Here is a 23,842-nt window from a genome sequence, read left to right as displayed (position 1 = left end):
GAAATCCTCCCTGGTACCCTAGTAAACAGAAAGACCCATATCCACTTTCACCCTTATTCTCCCACACACACACACACACACACCTCTTTGTAGAGTGAGTAGAGGAACACGGCAGTCTGCACAGTCTTGCCCAGTCCCATCTCGTCAGCCAGAATAGTGTCTGTGCCCTGTGCCCAGGAGAAACGCAGCCAGTTGAGACCCTCCAGCTGGTAGGGGTGCAGGTTGCCCCCCGTACTGTCCAGGTAATCAGGCTGCCGCTCAAACTTGATGGTGGGCTGAAGAGGGGGAAGATAGAGAAGAACAGTGAGTCACTGTTGATGTCAAGACACACCACTAAGCGGGAAATATGCACCATAAGGGATTTATCATGTGTTTGACATAACATAAAGCCGCAGAAAAAGAGATGCTAAAAGTCCATTTTAACAGTAAGATACGGAGCAATTTATGACGACCAGGAATACCTGGTAAGTCACGAGAAACCATATCTCTGATAAAAGACAAGCCGTGTCGCCAATCCAATAAAAATGACAACAGTCAACACTTACATCAACGACAGGATTCTCAGGAGGCCGGTCCATCCTCTTCGTCTTGCCTTTCACCTTGATCTTCTTCCCTGGTTTACCCTCGTCGCCCATCATCAGCTCCCTGAAACAGACGAGAAAGAACATTGTTACCCTCGGAAACAGACGAAGAAGAAACTCCTTCTCCATTCCACCTATACAATGTAGAGTAGGTGGCAGTAATACATTAGTTACCTGTGGTTCCAGTACTGCTGTCTGAAGACGTCAAACTCTGGGATGTCCATGTCCTCAGCCTCCCAGGTGGCCTGGTCGTAGGCCAGGTCTTTCCACTTGATGAGGTAGTGTACGTTATTCTTCTTGTCCTGACTACAGCTCACAAACAGACAAAACTTGGTTAGCAACATTGCCAATTAAATCCAGTAGGCATGCATGCATGGATGGATGCATGCATAGACGTTCAAAAGTATGTGGACACCACTTCAAATTAGTGGATTCGGCTATTTCAGCCACACCCGTTGCTGACAGAAGTATAAAAATCAGGCACACAGCCATCCAATCTCCATGGACAAACATTGGCAGTAGAATGGTCTTACTGAAGAACTCAGTGACTTTCAACATGGCACTGTCAAAGGATGCCACCTTTCCACATTTCTGCCCTGCTAGAGCAACATCACTGCCCGACCTCACGAATGCCTTTGTGGCTGAATGGAAGCAAGTCCCCACATCTAGTGGAAAGCCTTCCCAGAAGAGTGGAGGCTGTTATCTCAGCGAGGCGGGCACCAACTCCATATTAATGCCCATGATTTTGGAAATGGGATGTTCGACAAGCAGATGTCCACATATACTACATGACCAAAGGTATCTGCAACTGATTGGTTGAAATGATTGCTTTGACCCATGAGACATTTGCATCACAAGGAGAAACCCTTTACCTGACAAAAACAACATGCAGATTTCATCAAGTGTGCAGGAGTTCTCCTTTCCATTGAAGGGACTAGACACTCATTCACAAAGTGTAAGACTATGAGTCTGGCCTTGCTACTCAAAATCTGCTGCTATTTTGGAAATGTTAACTCTCAATGAGACCAAAAACACATTTGAACCCCATTTAGCAGCCAGTCCGGGAGTCTCATCTGACCTGTGGTTGAGTATGCGGTGAATCATCATCCAGGCGATCTTGATGCCAAAGCGGTAGTACTTCTCCTCCATCTTGGCGTAGAGCGGGTCCTTGGCCTTCCTCTTCGTGCTCTTTTCCTCGTCGCCCTCGCCAAAGTCTACTGAAGGCGGCTCGTCCATGTCGTTCTTCCTCTGGTAGTTCCTGAACATCACCTGACAGTGCAGCTCCAACTGGAGGCAGGGAAAAGGTGGGTGAGAGGGAGAAGTGTGTGGGTGTGGGTTGTCGAACGTTGGTGCGACAACGCTCCTCTCTAATCCATTTCAGTGACAAAGAAGCGAGCGCCTGAACATTTCTTGTGTGTGTTTGTTTCAGTGTGCGCCGCCCCTCTGAAAAGCAAAACTAAGATGAGCAACAACTCAAAATGAGGGTAGGTGTGTATGGGTGCGATTGCCTGCAACGTGGTGGCCGAGCGTAAGCCTGCGTACCTGTGTGTGTGTGTGTACATACCTGCAGCTCAGACACCCAGGAGCAGTGCCAGTAGGACATGTTGCTCCACTTGGCGAAGAACTCCCTCTCAGGGCGCCCGGCCAGAGGGGCGGGGTCGGGCTGGTCAGCCGGGAGGTCTGGGGGGCGGGGGATGGGCGTGGGCGGAGGGGGGTCGCCCCAGCGCCACGTCAGAATCTTCTGCACCTTGCCCTTCATGGGTGGACACTGGGGAGGGGAGGAAAGCATCAGTGAAGAGGTCAAATGTCTTTAAACCCACTCGCTTTTCAGGACAAACGGATCATAACGACATGGTGAAAACTCCTCGTCTACAGATAAGTTAGGTAATGTTACATTCATTGTGTTGAACCATTTAGTCGTTTTGTTTTCCCAATACACTACCCAAGGGGGTAGGGAGCTAGGTTTAAATTTGGGAAGTAGAATTCACTTTACCATGTGTAACTGGCTGTGCCCCGTGTCAATCACCCTCTGAGTCCCACCCCATTGATTGACTCATGGTTCACTCACAGTGCAGCGTGGGCAGATCCACTCTCCGTTGGGGATCTCAGGCAGGGGCGGGTTGAGACAGTGGATGTGGTAGGAGGAGGGACAGGAGTCGCAGCAGAGCAGCTCGCCACCATCCTTACACACCCTGCAGAACTCCATGTGGTGGTCGTCCTCCTCCGGCTCTGCCTCCACCTCCTCCTCCTCTTCTTCTGAGCCCTCCTCCCGCGCCTCCCACTGTTTGCCCTCCTTCTCCTGTGGATGGGAGAGGGAAGGGGTTAACGTGGATTGTCGTTGAGCAACTGGAAAGGGTTAACTGTTTGACCGGTAGGGAAGCAAAGATGGTTACACACTTGAGCAATTTGAGAGCTAACAGTACCAGCATATACCACAGTACTACCAGCTAGCGGTTTATGACCATTGACTAATGGTTGTCAATATCAATAGCTCCTCATTACCCTCGACCAGACTCCTCTGTATTTTGTTGTCACTCCGATTGATCATTCTGGTTGGCTGACCAGTACCATATTGCCCGGTCACTTACTCCACAGAGCCGTTCATTGGCTAAGGAAGGTGTCACTCACGCAGTGTGGGCAGCTCCAGGTGCCCTCTGGGGCGTTCTCCATGTCGGGGTCCAGGCACACCATGTGGTAGGCCCGGGGACAGGTGTCGCACAGAATGATCTCCCCTCCCTGCTGGCACACCTCACAGTAGTCCTGGTGGTCCGTCTCATAACCGTCACCGTCCTCCTCGACTGGAGGGAAGGAACAAAAGGACAGAAGTGGGTGAGAGCAACTCAAACTTAGATACGGTACATTCCCTGAATAACCCCCCCACACCCAAAAAAGGAATGCATGCTCAACATTTTTGTTGTTTGACAAGCACCCTATTGAAATACCAGCGAGGCTATAACACTTTAGCGGTTACATATTGTGAGGAACGCACATTTTAATCAATCAGAATGCATTTTATAAAAGTGCTGTAGAATGAAACGTTAGGGAACGGACATTGCTGTTCATCGCTCCCTTTTACTGTGTAGGTGGAGTCATTCATATGCAATCTAGGAAGCATTTCAAACTCCTGGGCGATATGTATCGATACTCTGACGGAAGAGTTTGTCTACTGAATACATCAGTGTGTGACAAACTATTTTTTTTGTAAAGGCAGAACATGCTGCCCTGCTGAAAACGTACAATCTTCTAGTGGCTCAGTAAGACTGAGTGGTACTGGCTGAGTCAAAGCTAATTGGACATGCACACACATCCAAACTACAGCTGTGGAGTCTAGCAACTCAAGGCCACTTTTAAATTGGGTTTGAGACATACTGCATCACAGCCATGGATGAAACACAACTTCTTGGGGTTGAGATATGTATCAGAGCCATGAAAGAGACACACACACACCTGCAGAGTACAGACCCTTCTTCTTCTTGGGCTTGCTCTTGGGCTTCTTGGATCGGCTGCTGCGGCTGTTGGAGCCGTCTGACACGGACACGCTGTTCATGCTGGCGTCGTCAAAGTCACTCTCCACGTCAGGCTCATCCTCTTCACTCTGATAGGAACAGCCAGATAAAGAATGGTTAGGAACTTCGTTGTAAGGAGAAATGTGTCTAGGTTGAAGGCCTCTATGCCAAATGACAAAAACATTTTTGTCATCAACAACGAAGCCAATATGAGCCAAGAAAGAGGTGACTAAACAGTGGGGCTGGGAACTGCCAGGGACCTTACGATACTTATGTCCTGATACGATATGTATTGCGATTCTCACAATTCTATATGCATTGCGACGCGATGTTCCAAGCACTTACCGAGGAGCGTTTCCTCTTGCTGTTGAAGCCTCCTAGTTTGATCTTGAGCGGAGCTACCTTCTTTGTAGCCACTTTCTTCTTCTCTGCGGGCTTGGGGGTGGGCCTGGACTTCTTACGAGCATTAGGACCTTTGCCCTCTTTGGTCTTGGCCTTTTTCAGAGGCGGGGCGACCGGTGGCTGGGGCTCGGCGACCGGGGCGGGAGTGACCTCCGCCACCATGCTCTCCACGGCGGCAGACACGTTGGCGGCGGCCAGGGCTGCAGTAGCGGCGGCGGAGCCTCTCAGGGGATTGTTGGTGCTGAACTCACGCCACTTGGCACCCAGTACCATCATCATCTTGGACACGGCAATCTTGGGGTTCTTGGCCGCGATGAGCGGTCTGAGGGAGAGATGGGGGTGGATGGTGATTAATGAGGACAACAAAAAATACGGAAAAAGAGTGAAACGGTAGACGAGATCAGGGGGAGAAAGGAGACAAAATATTTGAGAGAGCAAAAAGTGGGGTGAAAAAGCTTAATATATAATTCATGCAGCAAGCATTGACAAGGACAATCTCATTTACCGGACATATTGACTGAAGGCCTTGTAGTTGGTGAGGGAGCGGTAGTCCTCGTCGCTGAAGACGTGGTCAATGTCCTCCATTCCCCAGTCATCCAGGAGCTGGGACGACGTCTTAGGCTCCTAGATGAGACAATTCAACATGAACGTTTGCTTAAAATGTGGTTCTTTCCAGTTTTTTCTTTACTGACTGGTCTATTGTGGTGGGACTATTTCTTGCCCTCTGAGTGTTGCCATTGTGTTCAATAGCTACTGGGCCTTTGTTAACTCTCACACGGCTTTGGACAAAAGCACTTTCCTCCCACCATTTGGGACCATCGGTTATTTTAAGCCGCATGCAGTTATACCATGTGGCAAGAGCTTGCCTTGACAAAGGGCCAATGGCAGGTAGTTTGGTGTTGCCACGGTGACAGTATGTCCTTGCATAAGTGCACTTACCACTACCAGTCACCCTAGTGGTAGTCAACTCAGCATGGAAGTATTGATAACTTATCTACATCTAGGGGTTACAAGTAGCTTATTCAATCACTTTCTCGGGAGCTCCGAGTTTTAGTTGCATAATGACAATTCAATTAACACCATTAAATATTATTTGGTCAACTTTAATGGCATCTCCCCCCTCCACAACTCTCTCCACCCTCGAACTAAAAAAAACTCACCAAGCTATCGTCGTCGTCGTCCTCATCCTCCTCTTCCTCGGGTTCAGGGTCCTTCCTCTTGTCCTTTCCTCCGCCGTTTCTGTCAGTGCTGGTGCTGCTCCTCTTCTTCTCCTTGGAGGTGCTCCCCCTGTTCTTCTTCTTCTTCTTCCCTGGGTTGTAGTCGCTGCCCTCGCTGTCAGAGCGGGGCGCCGCTCGCTCCTCGTCCCTGTCCACCTCGGGGGTCTCCATGGGCTCGGGGAGCTCATTGGCACATCCTGGAGAGGACACATGGGGGGGGCTTATGAGTAACCCATTGGCTTCCGACAGGTGGCAGGTCCCTCCACTGGCAGACAAATGGAACATGGTGCGTCCCAAGAACGTACAGATATGATTAGAGACGTGGTCATGTCACTGTAGCCTACCTCTCTGCGAGAGGTCCGCCTCTTGCTGCTTTTGTTCTCCCGGCTCTTTTTGGCCTTCTTCTTCTTCACCTTCGGGGCCTCATTCTCTGACATCTCCTCTTCCTCATCTGCAATGAGGTCAGAGACACAGCTTAATAATAGCTGTAACAAAGAAGGTCAATTGAATATCCTTGCAACCTTGATAGCTGCAAAGTCATATGGAATCGGGTTCCAAGGCCTATTATGTAATTGCTCATGGTAGATGTAAGCAAATGGCTGTTGGCATTGAAATCAGCACCAAGTAGCCATGGTCTGACATGTGATAAGCTGTCTGTAAGTCAAAATGAGGGGTGCTGGGTGTCTAATTAAATGCCACCTGAATGCCATATCATCATTATCTGGGTTATGGTTGTAGAATTTGATGTCCCACAAACAAATTGGAAAAGATGGCTCCTCCAAGTTATTATTTGGATTAGAGTCGGGTTTATATATGGTCAATGATTTTCACATGTGAGAGGTTTGAATGCAAAAAAAATGTTTATTTTTAATTTTTACTAACGACTATCTAAAAGGTGGCCTGGCGACGCCTGCTATGTCTAAAATCGGAAAAATCCATCGCCTTAACTTCCCCATCGAGGATTCTAATGGGATATGCATTGCCGTCATATCCAAACCTGTTGTGTAGTAAACAAAGTAGTCAGCTAGCCTAACGGTTTTATTGTCCTTCGCCAGCTAATGTAGCCATCTACGTTATATAAGTCAAATGCAATGACACGTTCCGTAAAATGTACAGACAGAGTGAATTGGCTGCATTTGTTTCTACCACGCAAAGCGGCGCTACCAAGCACCCGATGATAGGAGGAGAAAGTCGCCGTCGTCATCTGCCATCTTTCAAGCTAACTGGCTGGCTCCATCTTGTCATCGGGCACGTAAAAATACCGGTAACATTTGCTAGGCCGCAAGAATATGCCGGTGGGTCGGCATGATTTGTGTAGCCAAAAGTTGAAGTTCTGTAAATTGCTTCCGTACGGGAAAACATCTGTCCGTTTTGCAAACTTACATTTCAACGGCTACGGCTTGCAATAAAAACCGAAACAAAACGTCAACTAGCATTGTTAGCACACGCAAGCTAGGCTAACGCGTTAGCCGGCTAGCTACAGTAGTCAGTCACTCAACTAGCACAGCTTAGAGGCTGGTGTCCACTGTTCCTGCAACTACTTAGCTAGTTAGTTAACTTTTCCATAACTAGTTGACCAACTAACCGTAAACACTGTGATTCTTCTTGCTTAAATAACGTTAGCTTACCACAACCTGACAAGTTAACTAACCAGTATCAACTAACAACCTACTTGTATGTTAGCTAGTTATCCATATTCAAATTCACGTCACCTTCAAGTTCTTTACATCTTTGGCTCAGTTTTACGATTAACTCGCATTATTTACATAAAGTATATAACATTTTGATAAGTTAATTTCCGTTGCCATAAACATTTGTTGAAGTGGTCCTACCTTGCATTAGAGGCCGATCCTCTGGGGCTCCAAAATCATCCCTATCGTCCTCGCTACCAGACATAATGCTAGCTAACTTTAAAATTTAGTTAGCTAACTTTTAAAAAAAAGTTTAATTCCGTGTTGCCTCCAGAGTCCTGTCCCAGTATTGAGTCCGTCCAGGTGGAGCGTGGAGTCGGGTAGGACAGGTCGGCAAGGAGGTGGAAATAAAAAAGAAACAAGAAAATTGAAGTGAATATTCAGAACTGATTACATGCATTGAACAATATAAATACATAAATTGCCTCTTAAGTAGGTGAAATAACTTCTGATGTCAATTGTTTTAGCCAACACTAGGCTACTCAAGACTACCAGCCTTTCAATCTATGCGTAGTCTCGCTACATTATAGCTAGCTAGTTAGCCATTAGACATGCCATCGTCGTGCTACTAGTTTTCCGTCCCACACTTGGTTAGCTAGCCCGCTAACTCCAGCTCAATCACCGGCTAGGTTCAGAAACGAGTCACATATTCGTCCCAAAACATATCAATAAATGACGAATTTCAATTGTTTGAATTAGATTTTTGAATGGTCCAATATCACAAATACAATTCTAAACAAACTACAGTAACGTTACTCACAAGTTGAATGGTTCCACTGTTTGAAAACAGAAACAACGAAAGGAGACGTTTGCCTTTCTTTTAACAGTTTTTCTATTTTGGGTTACAATAGCTAGCTAACGTTAGTTCCAATAATTAAAATGCAGTATTTGTCTTATGTTGCCTGGCGATGCACACGACGTCGCCGTCTCCCTCTCTCGCATTAAACACCCGCGCACACACACACAAAGAGATCAGGGGGCAGACATCCCATAATAACCCCCCCACACACACACACACACACACACACACACACCCCTCCCCCACTCTGCATAGTTACCTTGCAACATACAGACCATAATAATCCACCCCCCTCCTCCCTCACATGGAGTCTCTTCCCCATTCCTCCGTGCCCCCCTAGCAACCAACGTTACTATGGGAACACTCACCCCCACCCAACATCCCATAATAATAATGAGCATAGTCACTGACATCCCACAATAAGCATAACTCCAAAAAGAGAGAGGGATGAAAAAAAGACGTCACATGGCAACTCCTCCACATGACTGCATGTAACTTCTGTGTCACAATCTACATGTATGTAGAGACACTGTACTGTACAGCCTAGGAGCATATTTCAGCATCTACTGACACAAAGCATGCAGACGCATATGATATATAGGAGCCATATGAACACTTATAAACCATTACATTCCTTGTGGAGGGTCACCACAGGGCACACTGAGGTAAACGCTCTACTGTGAACTTGGGGAGACCCACTTGAAAACCATTGAATGATTCCAATGATTTGCTCTACCCCCATTATTTAATCTACACACAAACCAAACCACCATGAGTCAAATAAAAACATGTTGTTTCCAGTCAAAGCAGACACAAAGGCAAAACAGAAGTGCCATTAACTCAGGGAAACCCTGCTGTAATGATGGCCTTAGGTATATTGATAGGTCACCATGCATCATAGACACAGACTAATGAAGCCTTATTTCAAAGCTATGTCTCAATCAGACCTCTGTATCTTCCTAGATCTAGCCTAGAAAGCGTAACCAAAGGCTGAGACCCAGGGTCTGCGAAGTAGGTCTTGTGAAGGCCTATACTGTATTGCACTCAATGGTGGGAAAATTGTTTGAATCCTAACATGATTCTGTAGTGCTTCGCACTGCATGGTTATTAGAGTGCAAAGTACTGCATATAAAGCTAAGCCAAAGCATTGATAATGTACAATGTGGATATGAAATGCAGGCTTATGCAATTAGCTCATAAGTGATGCAATGGGCCTTTTTCAGTACTGGCAAAAAGACAGACTGCATCTACCACCATGTGTGTTGCATTGTGGCAAATGTAGTTTGTGTGAAACACCGCATTTAGCACGGCCAAAGCGTAAACCTTCACAGAAATCCATCCCGAAATGTACATAAATTAAAGGGGTTACGGTTTTATTAATTACTGATATAGTCAGGGTTCAAACCATTCTAATTAAACTCCAGCCTATTCAGGAAGTGAACTGAAATGGAACATTTCCCATTCTGACATATCCTATTATTCTTCAAGTCATGAATTGAATTTGAATGAGTTTTCTTGAATGGCCTTGAATTTAAATGATTTCACCCCACCCGTGTGGATATGATTTGTGTATGAACCTTCAGCCATGTACTTTTCCAGATCAGATTCTGGGTTGTGTAAGTGGACAGATATTCAAGTATATCAATACCTTATGTTAGAATTGTATAATCTCTAGGCCTACATTTAGTTTTTGACACAATCCATTTCCAATGGTACCTTCCACAGTCTTTCTGTCTATCCTTCAACCCTCTCTCTCGCCCTTAGCTCATCACTGGAACGAATTGCAAAAATCTCTGAAGCTGGAGTCTAACTTTAAGCATCAGCTGTCAGAGCAGCTTACCGATCACTGTACCTGTACACAGCCAATCTGTAAATAGCACACCCAACTACCTCATCCCCATATTATTACTTATCCTCTTGCTCTTTTGCACCCCAGTATCTCTACTTGCACATCATCATCTGCACATCTATCACTCCAGTATTAATGCTAAATTGTAATTATTTTCACCTCTATGGCCTATTTATTGCCTACCTCCCTACTCTTCTACATTTGCACACGCTGTACATAGAATGTTCTATTTTAATTTTATTTTGTGTTATTGACTGTACGTTTGTTTATGTGTCTGTGTTGTTGTTTTTGTCTCACTGCTTTGCTTTATCTTGGCCAGGTCGCAGTTGTAAATGAGAACTTGTTCTCAACTGGCCTACCTGGTTAAATAAAGGTGAAATAAAAATAAATAAAAACTAAGCTAAGGACCCTGGGATTAAACACCTCCCTCTGTAACTGGATCCTGGACTTCCTGACTGGCTGCCCACAGGTGGTGATGGTAGGACACAACACACCCTGCCACGCTGACCCTCAGCATAGGGGCCCCTCAGGGGTGTGTGCTTAGTCCACTCCTGTTCTCCCTGTTTACCCACGACTGCATGGCCGCGCACAACTCCAACATCATCATTAAGGTTAGCCGACAACACAACGGTGGTATTCCTGATCACTGACGACGATGAGACAGCCTACAGGGAGGAAGTCAGAGACCTGGCAGTGTAGTGCCAGGACAGCAACCTCTCCCTCGACGTCAGCAAGACAAAGGAGCTGATCGTGGACTACAGAAAACGGAGGGTCAAGAACGCCCTCATCCACATCGATGGGGCTGTAGTGGAGCAGGTCGAGATCTTCAAGTTCCTCAGTGTCCACATAACTAAGGAATCATCATACACCAACACAGTCGTGAAGAGGGCACAACAACACCTCTTCCCCCTTAGGCTGAAAAGATTTGGCATGGTCCCTCAGTTCCTCAAAGTTCTACAGCTGCACCATTGAAAGTGACCGCAAGGCGCAACCGAGTAGTACGTATGGACTAGTACATCACTGGGGCCGAGCTCCCTGCCATTCAGGACCTCTATACCAGGCACTGTCAGAGGAAGGCCCTAAAAATGGTCAGACTCCTGCTAAGTAGTTAGTTAAATAGTTAACCAATAGCTACCCAGACTATCTGCATTGACCCTACTGGTACCCCATGTATATAGCCAAGTTGTCATTACTTATTGTGTATTTATTCCTCATGTAGTTATTATTTATTTATTTTCTCTCTGTATTGGGGGGGAAGAGCCCGTAAGTAAGCATGTGATTGATGGATTCACTGCAGTTCTTTCTAGGCCCCTTTCACTCTCTCTCTTTTAGCCTACAGTTCCACTCTCACTCAGCACACCTTCATTTTCTCTCTCTCTCTCTCTCTCTCTCTCTCTCTCTCTCTCTCTCTCTCTCTCTCTCTCTCCCCCTCTCTCTCTCTCTCTCTCTCTCTCTCTCTCTCTCTCTCTCTCTCTCTCCCCCTCTCTCTCTCTCTCTCTCTCTCTCTCTCTTTCTCTCTCTCTCTCTCCCCCTCTCTCTCTCTCTCTCTCTCTTTCTCTCTCTCTCCTCTTCCTGGTTTCTTGCTCTCTCTCTCTCTCTCCCACCTCTTCCTGGTTTCTTGCTCTCTCTCTCTCTCTCTCTCCCACCTCTTCCTGGTTTCTTGCTCTCTCTCTCCCACCTCTTCCTGGTTTCTTTTCTCTCTCTCTCTCTCTCTCTTCCTCTCTCTCTCTCTCTCTCTCTCTCTCTCTCTCTCTCTCTCTCTCTCTCTCTCTCTCTCTCTCTCTCTCTCTCTCACTTCTTCCTGGTTTCTTGCTCTCTCTCTCTCATGGTGAGGCAGAGTGCCGGCACAAAGAACAGCGGAAATGAAGCACAAGCACATTCTCTATCTCTTCTATCTTACTTGCTCTCTCTCTCTTTCCTCCCCTCCCCCTTCCTCTCTTTCACTGTGGACATAGTGTTTGTGTGTGCAGGGAGGGGGCGGTGGGGGTAACATCCCATAATCACCAATCATAAGGATATGGGGTGGTTGTCAAGGATACCCGCATGCAGCCTGCCCCTCCCCCACACCGGGGGACGCACCACTAAACATCCCATAATATAATTTCAGAGTAAAAAGAAGGTACAGACCATAATATTCCTTCCTGTCCCAGTTGTCGCTATGGAGATAAGCACCCGTGAGGGGGTGGGGTTTACAGGCGGGGTCAGATTACCACGTAAGCCAAAATACAGACCATAATACTCCTTCACCCCCCCCACCAGTCCCCCCTCCCTCCACACCCTCTCCATTCCAGAGATCCTTTAATGTTACACTGTCACTAGGCAAAGGAGTTCATATGGATATGATCATACACACCCACTGATATAAGCAGAAAGCACACCGGCAGACAGATAAGAAAGCAACTGCTTGACGGACAGTCGGACAGGTAAACACATGTGATGGCGTGCACATAGGAGGTATTGGCTTGCTAACGAGTCAATGCACATACTGCATTGTGAAAACAGAACAATATGCCCTGTTTGACAGACAAAAATAGGTATAGCCTACCTATTTGCATAGCCATTATGATCATTCATTTCCAACATCCTGAGCTGTATGTGTCTTCAAAAATAGGACGGATGTAATTCATCTGAATGAATCTATGGAGATAGGACAATAGTAGAGACAGATAGCCAAGGAATAGAATACCGTTGATGTCAAATTCAATTTCACCTGTGGTACAAGAACTCTGAAAACCAGTGCAATGATGATGTCTCTTTCTGGTCAATATAACTTCTGAAATTCAGTGTCAAGGTTTCACCCTGCTATTGTACATTCCATTTCATTGGCTTGTTAACATTTTTCCTTTGTTCTTATCAATGGGGCGAATGTATGAATATATACATCCTGGTTTCATAGAGAAAAGATCTCCAACCTTTGCTCAAGGTCTATGTGAAGAATAGTGAGACAGTATGAGCAGAAGATGTACTTTGGCAGATTTCTTCCCACAAGCCCAGACTGAGTTTCCCAGACAGACAAATGTCTCTCGTCTTAGTCCCTCTCTGTCTCTCAGGTCTGTCTCCTTTTTTATTCAACCCACACCTGAGGATAAACATCCCATAATAAGCAACATGTAGTGGAGCCTTGATCTCGATGCGTACTCAGGGCTCCCTTGGTAACACCGACACATTCTCAGGCAGGGAGGAGGGAGGCCTACAGCACAACACTCAAAAACAGGCCTAGGCCAGACCATAATATTCAACCAACCACCCCCTCCCTCCCTAATCCCCCCTTCCCTCTTCCCTTTCACACCACCCCGCCTCCCCCCTCTCACCCCCTGCCTTAGTTCCCGCCCCCACCCCTCCCCCGCCTAACAACGCCCGGCACACCATAATATGCAGAGCTGCTGCCCACCATCCCTCCCTCCCTTCCCCCTCCCCCATATCCGCTGCCACTCCATAATAATCGGAGTGTTAATTCGCCTTCCCCAGCTCTGTCTCACTACTGTCTCATACGCACTCCTTACAGAGTCTTCCATTTTTTTGTTACTGAAACTGGGGGCACACAGGAGCCCCAGAGCTCAAAATACACTGCGTGCTGCCCGTGACGTCTGCAACGAACTTCATCATGGTCAAGGGTTCTTCTCTCTTATTATTGTATCTTTCTCAGGCAGCCTTTATACAACCACAGTATGGTCGAATGTATGCACACACCAAGGCTATAGGCTACATCGGGCCCCATTTTCAAAGCGTTGGCATAGGTGTACCATGCGCACGTCGCAATCTGTGTGATTTCCTCAGGTTGTTTGTGATATTTGGGGGCTGTGTCAACCTGAGAATCACCTAAGGGAGATGGGCAACGGTCATAGAGGCTGAATGGGTAAATGGTGTAATGGGCCCTATTATAAGAATGCCATGGAGATCTGACTGAGTCCTTACATCCAGAGAAAGGTTGCTTTCTCTTTGCTCCCAGTTCCACTCAAGAGGCCTTACACACATCACCATTATCTCTACCACCCCCCCTCCCTTCCCCCACCATCGTAGTGACAAAACAAAGAACATCCCATAATATCACCGTTGGGCCGCCTCGCCGTCACAGTATGCATGGTAACCGGTTATGTCAGAGATAGAGGGACTGTGACGCTTGACTGTACTTTCGACATACAAACCAACGCATGAGCCTTTAGGCAGTTCACATACAGACTGTAAACAATGAGTATTTACCATAGGTGAAATGTATATGCTATTGTTAACCGTGTATGTGTAAATGTCTCCATGTATGTTTTTATGAACGTGTATATTGTATATATCACCGATGTAAACAGATACTGTCCTTCGGATGCAAGAGAGATATGCCATTTCAATTTCCCAATATTTTTGGGACGTACCTTTTGTTTAGGCAAACCGAGAGGTCAGGTTTCTATCCCATAATTCCTCTCTTCTGCTCCCCCCCACCCACTGTTGCCCCTGACAACATTCTTATAATGAGGTCAAATTGCCATCCCATAATATGCGCTAACCAATCTGACTCGGGCAGTGTGGGACACACAGCAGACAATGTGACACCGGCTAACTCCACCCACATGACCACACAAGAAGGCTGACACGTCTAATTTCTCTGTGGATAGCTCAGGAACCCTTATTTCACCAGACCCTTCTTGAATCCTTAACATCAGGCTCATCGACTTAGTTATAAAAGGGAGCTGACATCTGTACTTCTCTGGATTGTATTTGACAGGTAGTTGGTTGTCCTACACAAGTCACAGAAAGGCCACTATCAATACATGTTTTTGTAGGTGAAGTAGCCCATGGGAGCATTCACTAAGTGGACCAGACACAACCACATCAAGACACTTGGGCTGTGTGGCGAGTGACTCTCCGGACCGTTGTCTCTGGATAACAGAGACACAGTAATCTCGAGCGATGCTTTAGAAATGCACCAACTGAAGATACAGGGTTGGTAAGAGTATAGGTTCTACACTCACTGATGACAGGATGTGATTATATTGAGCACTTTGCATTCCCAACGATTTACACGTAGGCCCACAGTAGGAGTGGGTGCAGGCTGTTAAGAGGCTTACGTTAGGACAGAGATCTTGAGTGTAGCCTCACTTGTGAGGACCGGCTGTATCTCACATCAGGCTGTGCTCGAGAGTCCCATAGGGCGGCGCACAATTGGCCCAGCGTCGTCCGGGTTAGGGGATGGTTTGGCCAGAGGTAGGCCCCTCAATTGTATAAATAAGAATATGTTCTTAAATGACTTGCCGAGTTAAATAAAAATAAAAAAACATTTTAAAAAAGACAAGAGACTTTACCTTCAATGGCCCTATTGTGACGTTAGAAGACGTTCAATTCACAAAAGAGAAGAACATGTCAAATAAAGTACAGGGGCTCTAGTTTAGCTTAGTAATGGAGGGAAACCCGTCTGGGAGGGAGGTACGGTGAAAGAGACTAGAGACCAGTATGTCAGACTGATACACATTGACTGTGACATAAGATAGCACTACACATCATTCTGTTGAAGATATGGAGGTGAACTGGGACCTTCATTTGTCAGTGGAGGCCTTTTGTGGCTCTTTGCTTACTCAATTACTCGCGGAGTTAGGTTCCCCGATGTATTTGCCATCCAGGGTTGAGTTTCGCCAAAAACCTAAAGCTCATATTTACCAGTAAGATCATTCCATTGGTATGCACTATGCAATGGATGAACATTGATCTTTAACGCTAAAGATGATCTTTGTTTCAAGGAAACTCACTCGAAGAACTATTCTTTTCACTTAATCAAATCACACAAGCCAACACACTCCCATTTTGCTCTGCTCAAATCTCTCCACTACTGTTTCCCACATGGAGACTCTAAAGCCAGTGGTTCTTCATTTCATCACTTCGTTTCATTGAAACGAGATCCATTTTAGATCACCAATCAAAATGGGACTTGAGTGATGAGCTCCGCTCAAAACAGATGGCATACCTCCCTCTAGTGGCAATAAGATGTAACAAAGTAACCCTCAACCTTCCAACGGAGGGGTGTCTCGTGTACATTCGTATTCATTCACTTTGTCCAACCACTTCAAATACGGGTTCCACTGGTTTCATCAACTTGTCTCAGCGCTATTCATCTCTGGGAAAACGATACTGGTTAGGACGGTTGTTTCCATTTAATATGAATGAAAAATCATGCATAAAATACATACGTTAAAGCCTGCAGACTTTGCTACAGACCCTCATTAATCCCCCATGATGAGCAGGGCTCTCCTTTGCGCCATATGGAAATGATTAAACAGCCCAGGGCAGATAAACGTATCGAAGGACATTGCATGTTTGTTTTTCGATACATCTTCTGTTTCTCAGAAGTGTTTGCAATTGCTTGCTCTGGATTCAGTGAAAGTTAGAAGAGTTAGAAGAAAGCAGAGAAGAGTTCGAGAAACTCCCCGAATACAGGTGTGCCAAGCTAATAGCGTCATACCCAAGAAGACTCAAGACTGTAACCGCTGCCAAAGGTGCTTCAACAAAGTACTGAGTAAAGGGTCTGTTATAGTTATGTACATATTTTTTTTCTTGACAAAATTTCAAAGAACCTGTTATTGCTTTTGTCATTATGGGGTATTGTGTGTAGATTGCTGTGGGAAAAATACAATTTAAGCCATTTTAGAATAAAATGTGGAAAAAGTCAAGAGGTCTGAACACTTAATGAATGCACTGTACATACACACTGAGCAAACATATAAACACAACATGCACCAATTTCAAAGATTTTATTGAGTTACAGTTCATATAAGGAAATCAGTCAATTGAAATGAATTCATTAGGCCCTAATTTATTGATTTCACATGACTCAGCAGGGGTGACCTGGGAGGACATAGGCCTACCCACTTGTGAGCCAGGCACAACCACTGGGGAGCCAGGCCCAGAAAATAAGAATGAGTTTTTCCCCACAAAAGGGCTTTATTAAAGACAGAAATAGTCCCCAGCCTTCCCTCCAGTATACATACATAGATACAGTTGAAGTCAGAAGTTAACATACACCTTCGCCAAATACATTTAAACTCAGTTTTTCACAATTCCTGACATTTAATCCTAGTAAAAATTCCCTGTTTTAGGACAGTTAGGATTACCACTTTATTTTACAAATGTGAAATGTCAGAATAATAGTGGAGAGAATGATTTATTTCAGCTTTTATTTCTTTTATCACATTCCCAGTGAGTCAAAAGTTTACATACACTCAATTAGTATTTGGTAGCATTGCCTTTAAATTGTTTAATAACTTGGGTCAGAAGTTTGAGGTAGCCTTCCACAAGCTTCCCACAATAAGTTGGGTGAATTTTGGCCCATTCCTCCTGACAGAGCTGGTGTAACTGAGTCAGGTTTAACAATGGTCATTATAGCCAAACGGTTCTATTTTTGTTTCATCAGACCAGAGGACATTTCTCCAAAAAGTACTATCTTTGTCCCCATGTGCAGTTGCAAACCGTAGTCTGGCTTTTTTTATGGCGGTTTTGGAGCAGTGGCTTCTTCCTTGCTGAGTGGCCTGTCAGGTTGTCGATATAGGATTCGTTTTACTGTGAAAATAGATACCTTTGTACCCGTTTCCTCCAGCATCTTCACAAGGTCCTTTGCTGTTGTTCTGGGATTGATTTGCACTTTTCGCACCAAAGTACGTTCATCTCTAGGAGACAGAACGCATCTCCTTCCTGAGCGGTATGACGGCTGCATGGTCCCATGGTGTTTATACTTGCGTACCATTGTTTGTACAGATGAATGTGGTACCTCCAGGCGTTTGGAAATTGCTCCCAAGGATGAACCAGACTTGTGGAGGTCTGCAATTTTTTTCTGAGGTCTTGGCTGATTTCTTTTGATTTTCCCATGATGTCAAGCAAAGAGGCACTGAGTTTGAAGGTAGACCTTGAAATACATCCACAGGTACACCTCCAATTGACTCAAATGATGTTAATTATCCTATCAGAATCTTCTAAAGCCATGACATCATCTTCTTGAATTTTCCAAGCTGTTTAAAGGCATAGTCAACTTAGTGTATGTAAACTTCTGACCCACTGGAATTGTGATACAATGAATTATAAGTGAAATAATCTATCTGTAAACAGTTGTTGGAAAAATTATTTGTGTCATGCACAAAGTAGATGTCCTAACCGATTTGCCAAAATGATAGTTTGTTGCCAAGAAATTTGTGGAGTGGTTGAAAAACGAGTTTTAATGACTCCAACCTAACTGTATGTAAACTTCCGACTTCAACTGTATATACACACACATGCATACACTACTGTTCAAAAGTTTGGGGTCACTAAGAAATGTCCTTGTTTTTGAAAGAAAAGCACATTTTTTGCCCATTAAAATAACATAAAATTGATCAGAAATACAGTGTAGACATTGCTAATGTAGTAAATGACTAATTTTAGCTGGAATCGGCAGATTTTACATGGAATATCTACATAGGCGTACAGAGGGCCATCAGCAACCATCACTCCTGTGTTCCAATGGCACATTGTGTTAGCTAATCCAAGTTTATCTTTTTAAAAGTCTAATTGATCATTAGAAAACCCTTTTGCAATTATGTTAGCACAGCTGAAAACTATTATGCTGATAAAATAAGCAATGCAACTGTCCATCTTGAGACTAGTTGAGTATCTGGAGCATCAACATTTGTGGGTTCACCTTTAACTATACATCCTACCTCCCGCCACACATTTGTGGGCTATCTGCATTGTGTCCCACCACCCGCCAACCCCTCTTTATACGCTACTGCTGCTCTTTGTTCATCATATATGCATAGTCACTTTAACCATACCTACATGTTTTTTTTATTTTTTTATTTCACCTTTATTTAACCAGGTAGGCTAGTTGAGAACAAGTTCTCATTTACAACTGCGACCTGGCCAAGATAAAGCATAGCAGTGTGAGCAGACAACACAGAGTTACACATGGAATAAACAAATTAACAAGTCAATAACACAGTAGAAAACAAAGGGGGAGTCTATATACAATGTACAATGTGTGCAAAAGGCATGAGGAGGTAGACGAATAGTTACAATTTTGCAGATTAACACTGGAGTGATATATGATCAGATGGTCATGTACAGGTAGAGATATTGGTGTGCAAAAGAGCAGAAAAGTAAATAAATAAAAACAGTATGGGGATGAGGTAGGTGAAAATGGGTGGGCTATTTACCAATAGACTATGTACAGCTGCAGCGATCGGTTAGCTGCTCAGATAGCTGATGTTTGAAGTTGGTGAGGGAGATAAAAGTCTCCAACTTCAGCGATTTTTGCAATTCGTTCCAGTCACAGGCAGCAGAGTACTGGAACGAAAGGCGGCCAAATGAGGTGTTGGCTTTAGGGATGATCAGTGAGATACACCTGCTGGAGCGCGTGCTACGGATGGGTGTTGCCATCGTGACCAGTGAACTGAGATAAGGCGGAGCTTTACCTAGCATGGACTTGTAGATGACCTGGAGCCAGTGGGTCTGGCGACGAATATGTAGCGAGGGCCAGCCGACTAGAGCATACAAGTCGCAGTGGTGGGTGGTATAAGGTGCTTTAGTGACAAAACGGATGGCACTGTGATATACTGCATCCAGTTTGCTGAGTAGAGTGTTGGAAGCCATTTTGTAGATGACATCGCCGAAGTCGAGGATTGGTAGGATAGTCAGTTTTACTAGGGTAAGCTTGGCGGCGTGAGTGAAGGAGGCTTTGTTGCGGAATAGAAAGCCGACTCTTGATTTGATTTTTGATTGGAGGTGTTTGATATGAGTCTGGAAGGAGAGTTTGCAGTCTAGCCAGACACCTAGGTACTTATAGATGTCCACATATTCAAGGTCGGAACCATCCAGGGTGGTGATGCTAGTCGGGCATGCGGGTGCAGGCAGCGATCGGTTGAAAAGCATGCATTTGGTTTTACTAGCGTTTAAGAGGAGTTGGAGGCCACGGAAGGAGTGTTGTATGGCATTGAAGCTTGTTTGGAGGTTAGATAGCACAGTGTCCAATGACGGGCCGAAAGTATATAGAATGGTGTCGTCTGCGTAGAGGTGGATCAGGGAATCGCCCGCAGCAAGAGCAACATCATTGATATACACAGAGAAAAGAGTCGGCCCGAGAATTGAACCCTGTGGTACCCCCATAGAGACTGCCAGAGGACCGGACAGCATGCCCTCCGATTTGACACACTGAACTCTGTCTGCAAAGTAATTGGTGAACCAGGCAAGGCAGTCATCCGAAAAACCGAGGCTACTGAGTCTGCCGATGAGAATATGGTGATTGACAGAGTCGAAAGCCTTGGCAAGGTCGATGAAGACGGCTGCACAGTACTGTCTTTTATCGATGGCGGTTATGATATCGTTTAGTACCTTGAGTGTGGCTGAGGTGCACCCGTGACCGGCTCGGAAGCCAGATTGCACAGCGGAGAAGGTACGGTGGGATTCGAGATGGTCAGTGACCTGTTTGTTGACTTGGCTTTCGAAGACCTTAGATAGGCAGGGCAGGATGGATATAGGTCTGTAACAGTTTGGGTCCAGGGTGTCTCCCCCTTTGAAGAGAGGGGGATGACTGCGGCAGCTTTCCAATCCTTGGGGATCTCAGACGATATGAAAGAGAGGTTGAACAGGCTGGTAATAGGGGTTGCGACAATGGCGGCGGATAGTTTCAGAAATAGGGGGTCCAGATTGTCAAGCCCAGCTGATTTGTACGGGTCCAGGTTTTGCAGCTCTTTCAGAACATCTGCTATCTGGATTTGGGTAAAGGAGAACTTGGAGAGGCTTGGGCGAGGAGCTGCCGGGGGAGGAGCTGTTGGCCGAGGTTGGAGTAGCCAGGCGGAAGGCATGGCCAGCCGTTGAGAAATGCTTATTGAAGTTTTCGATAATCATGGATTTATCGGTGGTGACCGTGTTACCTAGCCTCAGTGCAGTGGGCAGCTGGGAGGAGGTGCTCTTGTTCTCCATGGACTTCACAGTGTCCCAGAACTTTTTGGAGTTGGAGCTACAGGATGCAAACTTCTGCCTGAAGAAGCTGGCCTTAGCTTTCCTGACTGACTGCGTGTATTGGTTCCGGACTTCCCTGAACAGTTGCATATCACGGGGACTATTCGATGCTATTGCAGTCTGCCACAGGATGTTTTTGTGCTGGTCGAGGGCAGTCAGGTCTGGGGTGAACCAAGGACTGTATCTGTTCTTAGTTCTGCATTTTTTGAACGGAGCATGCTTATCTAAAATGGTGAGGAAGTTACTTTTAAAGAATGACCAGGCATCCTCAACTGACGGGATGTACAGACTACCTCAATAAGCCTGACGAACCAGTGTCTGTATATAGCCCTTCTACTCTTATTTTCAAATGTCTTTTTACTATTGTTTTATTTCTTTACTTACCTACACACACACCTTTTTCCGCACTATTGGTTAGAGCCTGTAAGTAAGCATTTCACTGTAAGTATTCGGCGCACGTGACAAATAAACTTTGATTTGATTACAGGCTCAAAATGGCCAGAAACAAGAGCTTTCTTCTGAAACAAGTCAGTCTATTCTTGTTCTGAGAAATGAAGGATATTCCATGCGAGAAATTGCCAAGAAACTGAAGATCTAGTACAACGCTGTGTACTACTCCCTTCACAGAACAGCACAAACTGGCTCTAACCAGAATAGAAAGAGGAGTGGGAGGCCCCAGTGCACAGCTGAGCAAGAGGACAAGTACATTAGAGTGTCTAGTTTGAGAAACAGACGCCTCACAAGTCCTCAACTGGCAGCTTCATTGAATAGTACCCGCAAAACACCAGTCTCAACGTCAACAGTGAAGAGGCGACTACGGGATCCTGCCTTCTAGGCAGAGTTGCAAAAAAAAAGCCATATCTCAGACTGGCCAATAAAAAGAAAAGATTAAGATGGGAAAAAACACAGACACCGGACAGAAGAACTCTGTCTAGAAGGACAAAAGTAGTGTATATACAGTGCATTCGGAAAGTATCTAGACCCCTTGACTTTTTCCACTTTTACGTTACAGCCTTATTCTAAAATTGATTAAATGGTTTTCAATCTACACACAATACCCCATAATGACAAAGCACAGCTTTTTAGATCTTTTTTGCAAATTTATAAAAAAGAAGAAACTGAAATATGACATTTACATAAGTACTCAGACCATTTACTCAGAACTTTGTTGAAGCACCTTTGGCAACAATTACAGCCTTGAGTCTTCTTGGGTATGACGGTAAAAGCTTGGCACACCTGTATTTGGGGAGTTTCTCCCATTCTTCTCTGAAGATCCTCTCAAGCGCTGTCAGGTTGGAGGGGAGCGTCGCTGCACAGCTATTTTCAGGTCTCTCCAGAGATGTTCGATCGGGGTCAAGTCCGGGCTCTGGCTGGGCCACTCAAGGACATCCAGAGAACTTAGGGTCGTTGTCCTGTTGGAAGGTGAACTTCACCCCAGTCTGAGGTCCTGAGCGTTATAGAGACGGTTTTCGTCAAGGATCTCTCTGCAATTTGCTCCATTCATCTTTCCCTCGATCCTGACTAGTCTCCCAGTCCCTGCCGCTGAAAACCATCCCCACAGCTTGAGGCTGCTACCCCCATGCTTCACCATAGGTATGGTGCCAGGTTTCCTCCAGATGTGACACTTGGCATTCAGGCCAAAGAGTTTAATCTTCGTTTCATCAGACCAGAGAATGTTGTTTCTCATTGTCTGAAAGTCCTTTAGGTGCCTTTTGGCAAACTCCAAGCGGGATGGCCTGTGCCTTCTACTGAGTAGTGGCTTCTGTCTGGCCACTCTACAATAAAGGCCAGATTGGTGGAGTGCTGCAGAGACTGTTGTCCTTCTGGAACCTTCTTCCATCTCCACAGAGGAACTCTGGAGATTTGTCAGAGTGACCAATGGGTTCTTGGTCACCTCCCTGACCAAGGCCCTTCTCCCCAATTTCTCAGTTTGGCCAGGCAGCCAGCTCTAGGAAGAGTCTTGCTGATTCCAAACTTCTTCCATTTAAGAATGATGGAGGCCACTGTGTTCTTTGGGACCTTCAATGTTGCAGAAATTTGTTGGTACCCTTCCCCAGACCCTGTGGCTCGAAACAATCCTGTCTCGGAGCTCTACGGACAATTCCTTTGACCTCATGGCTTGGTTTTTGCTCTGACATGCACTGTCAACTCTGGGACCTTATATAGACAGGTGTGCCTTTCGAAATCATGTCCAATCAATTGCATTTACAACAGGTAGACTCCAATGAAGTTGTAGAAACATCAATGATGATCCATGGAAACAGGATACACCTGAGCTCAATTTCGAGTCTCATAGCAAAGGATCTGAATACTTATGTAAATAAGGTATCTGTTTACTATTTCTAATACATTTGCAAGAATGTCTAAAAACCTGTTTTTGCTGTCATTATGGGGTATTGTGTGTAGATTGCAGATATTTTAAATATTTAATCAATTTTAGAATAAGGCTGTAACGTAACAAAATGTGGAAAAGTCAAGGGGTCTGAATACATTCAGAAGGCACTGTACAAAATATTATATTATAAACTGGGTGGGGTCGAGCCCTGAAAGCTGATTGGCTGGAAGCCGTGGTATATCAGACTGTATATCATGGGTATGACAAAACAAAACATTTATTTTTACTGCTCTAATTACATTGGTAACCAGCTTATAATAGCAAGAAGGCACCTCTGGGTATTGTGATATATGGCCAATATACCACAGCTAAGGGCTGTGTCCTAGCACTCTGTGTTGCATCGTGCATAAGAACAGCCCTTAGCCGTGGTATATTGGCCATATACCACAACCCCTCGGGCCTTATTGTTTAATTATAGTATGCTTTATGGGGAAATT

At 45.3% G+C, this 23,842-nt stretch overlaps 1 protein-coding gene across 15 annotated transcripts in view; it reads right to left on the bottom strand.

Moving 5' to 3' along the window:
* Positions 1 to 8,389, bottom strand: part of LOC112264819 (chromodomain-helicase-DNA-binding protein 4-like) — a 29,527-nt gene extending 21,138 nt beyond the window's left edge. For 11 of the 15 annotated variants that reach the window (XM_042295613.1, XM_042295614.1, XM_042295624.1 and 8 more), the window contains exons 1-14: positions 8,158 to 8,388; positions 7,539 to 7,675; positions 6,051 to 6,157; positions 5,650 to 5,903; positions 4,995 to 5,113; positions 4,433 to 4,811; positions 4,029 to 4,176; positions 3,210 to 3,379; positions 2,650 to 2,880; positions 2,146 to 2,349; positions 1,660 to 1,868; positions 756 to 887; positions 546 to 645; positions 84 to 275 (exon numbers count right to left, since the gene is read on the bottom strand). In XM_042295613.1, coding sequence (XP_042151547.1) covers positions 84 to 275; positions 546 to 645; positions 756 to 887; positions 1,660 to 1,868; positions 2,146 to 2,349; positions 2,650 to 2,880; positions 3,210 to 3,379; positions 4,029 to 4,176; positions 4,433 to 4,811; positions 4,995 to 5,113; positions 5,650 to 5,877 — 2,112 coding nt within the window. In that variant the 5' untranslated portion in view covers positions 5,878 to 5,903; positions 6,051 to 6,157; positions 7,539 to 7,675; positions 8,158 to 8,388. Of the gene's footprint in view, positions 1 to 83; positions 276 to 545; positions 646 to 755; positions 888 to 1,659; positions 1,869 to 2,145; positions 2,350 to 2,649; positions 2,881 to 3,209; positions 3,380 to 4,028; positions 4,177 to 4,432; positions 4,812 to 4,994; positions 5,114 to 5,649; positions 5,904 to 6,011; positions 6,158 to 7,538; positions 7,676 to 8,157 lie in introns of all 15 variants that reach the window. The other 4 variants (XM_042295617.1, XM_042295620.1, XM_042295623.1 and 1 more) reach the window with 2 other exon arrangements.
* Positions 8,390 to 23,842: the final 15,453 nt, after the last annotated feature.

The sequence above is a fragment of the Oncorhynchus tshawytscha genome, linkage group LG13 (assembly GCF_018296145.1).
Source record: "Oncorhynchus tshawytscha isolate Ot180627B linkage group LG13, Otsh_v2.0, whole genome shotgun sequence".
NCBI classification, from domain to species: Eukaryota; Metazoa; Chordata; class Actinopteri; order Salmoniformes; family Salmonidae; genus Oncorhynchus; species Oncorhynchus tshawytscha.
This window is presented reverse-complemented; position numbering and strand designations above follow the sequence as displayed.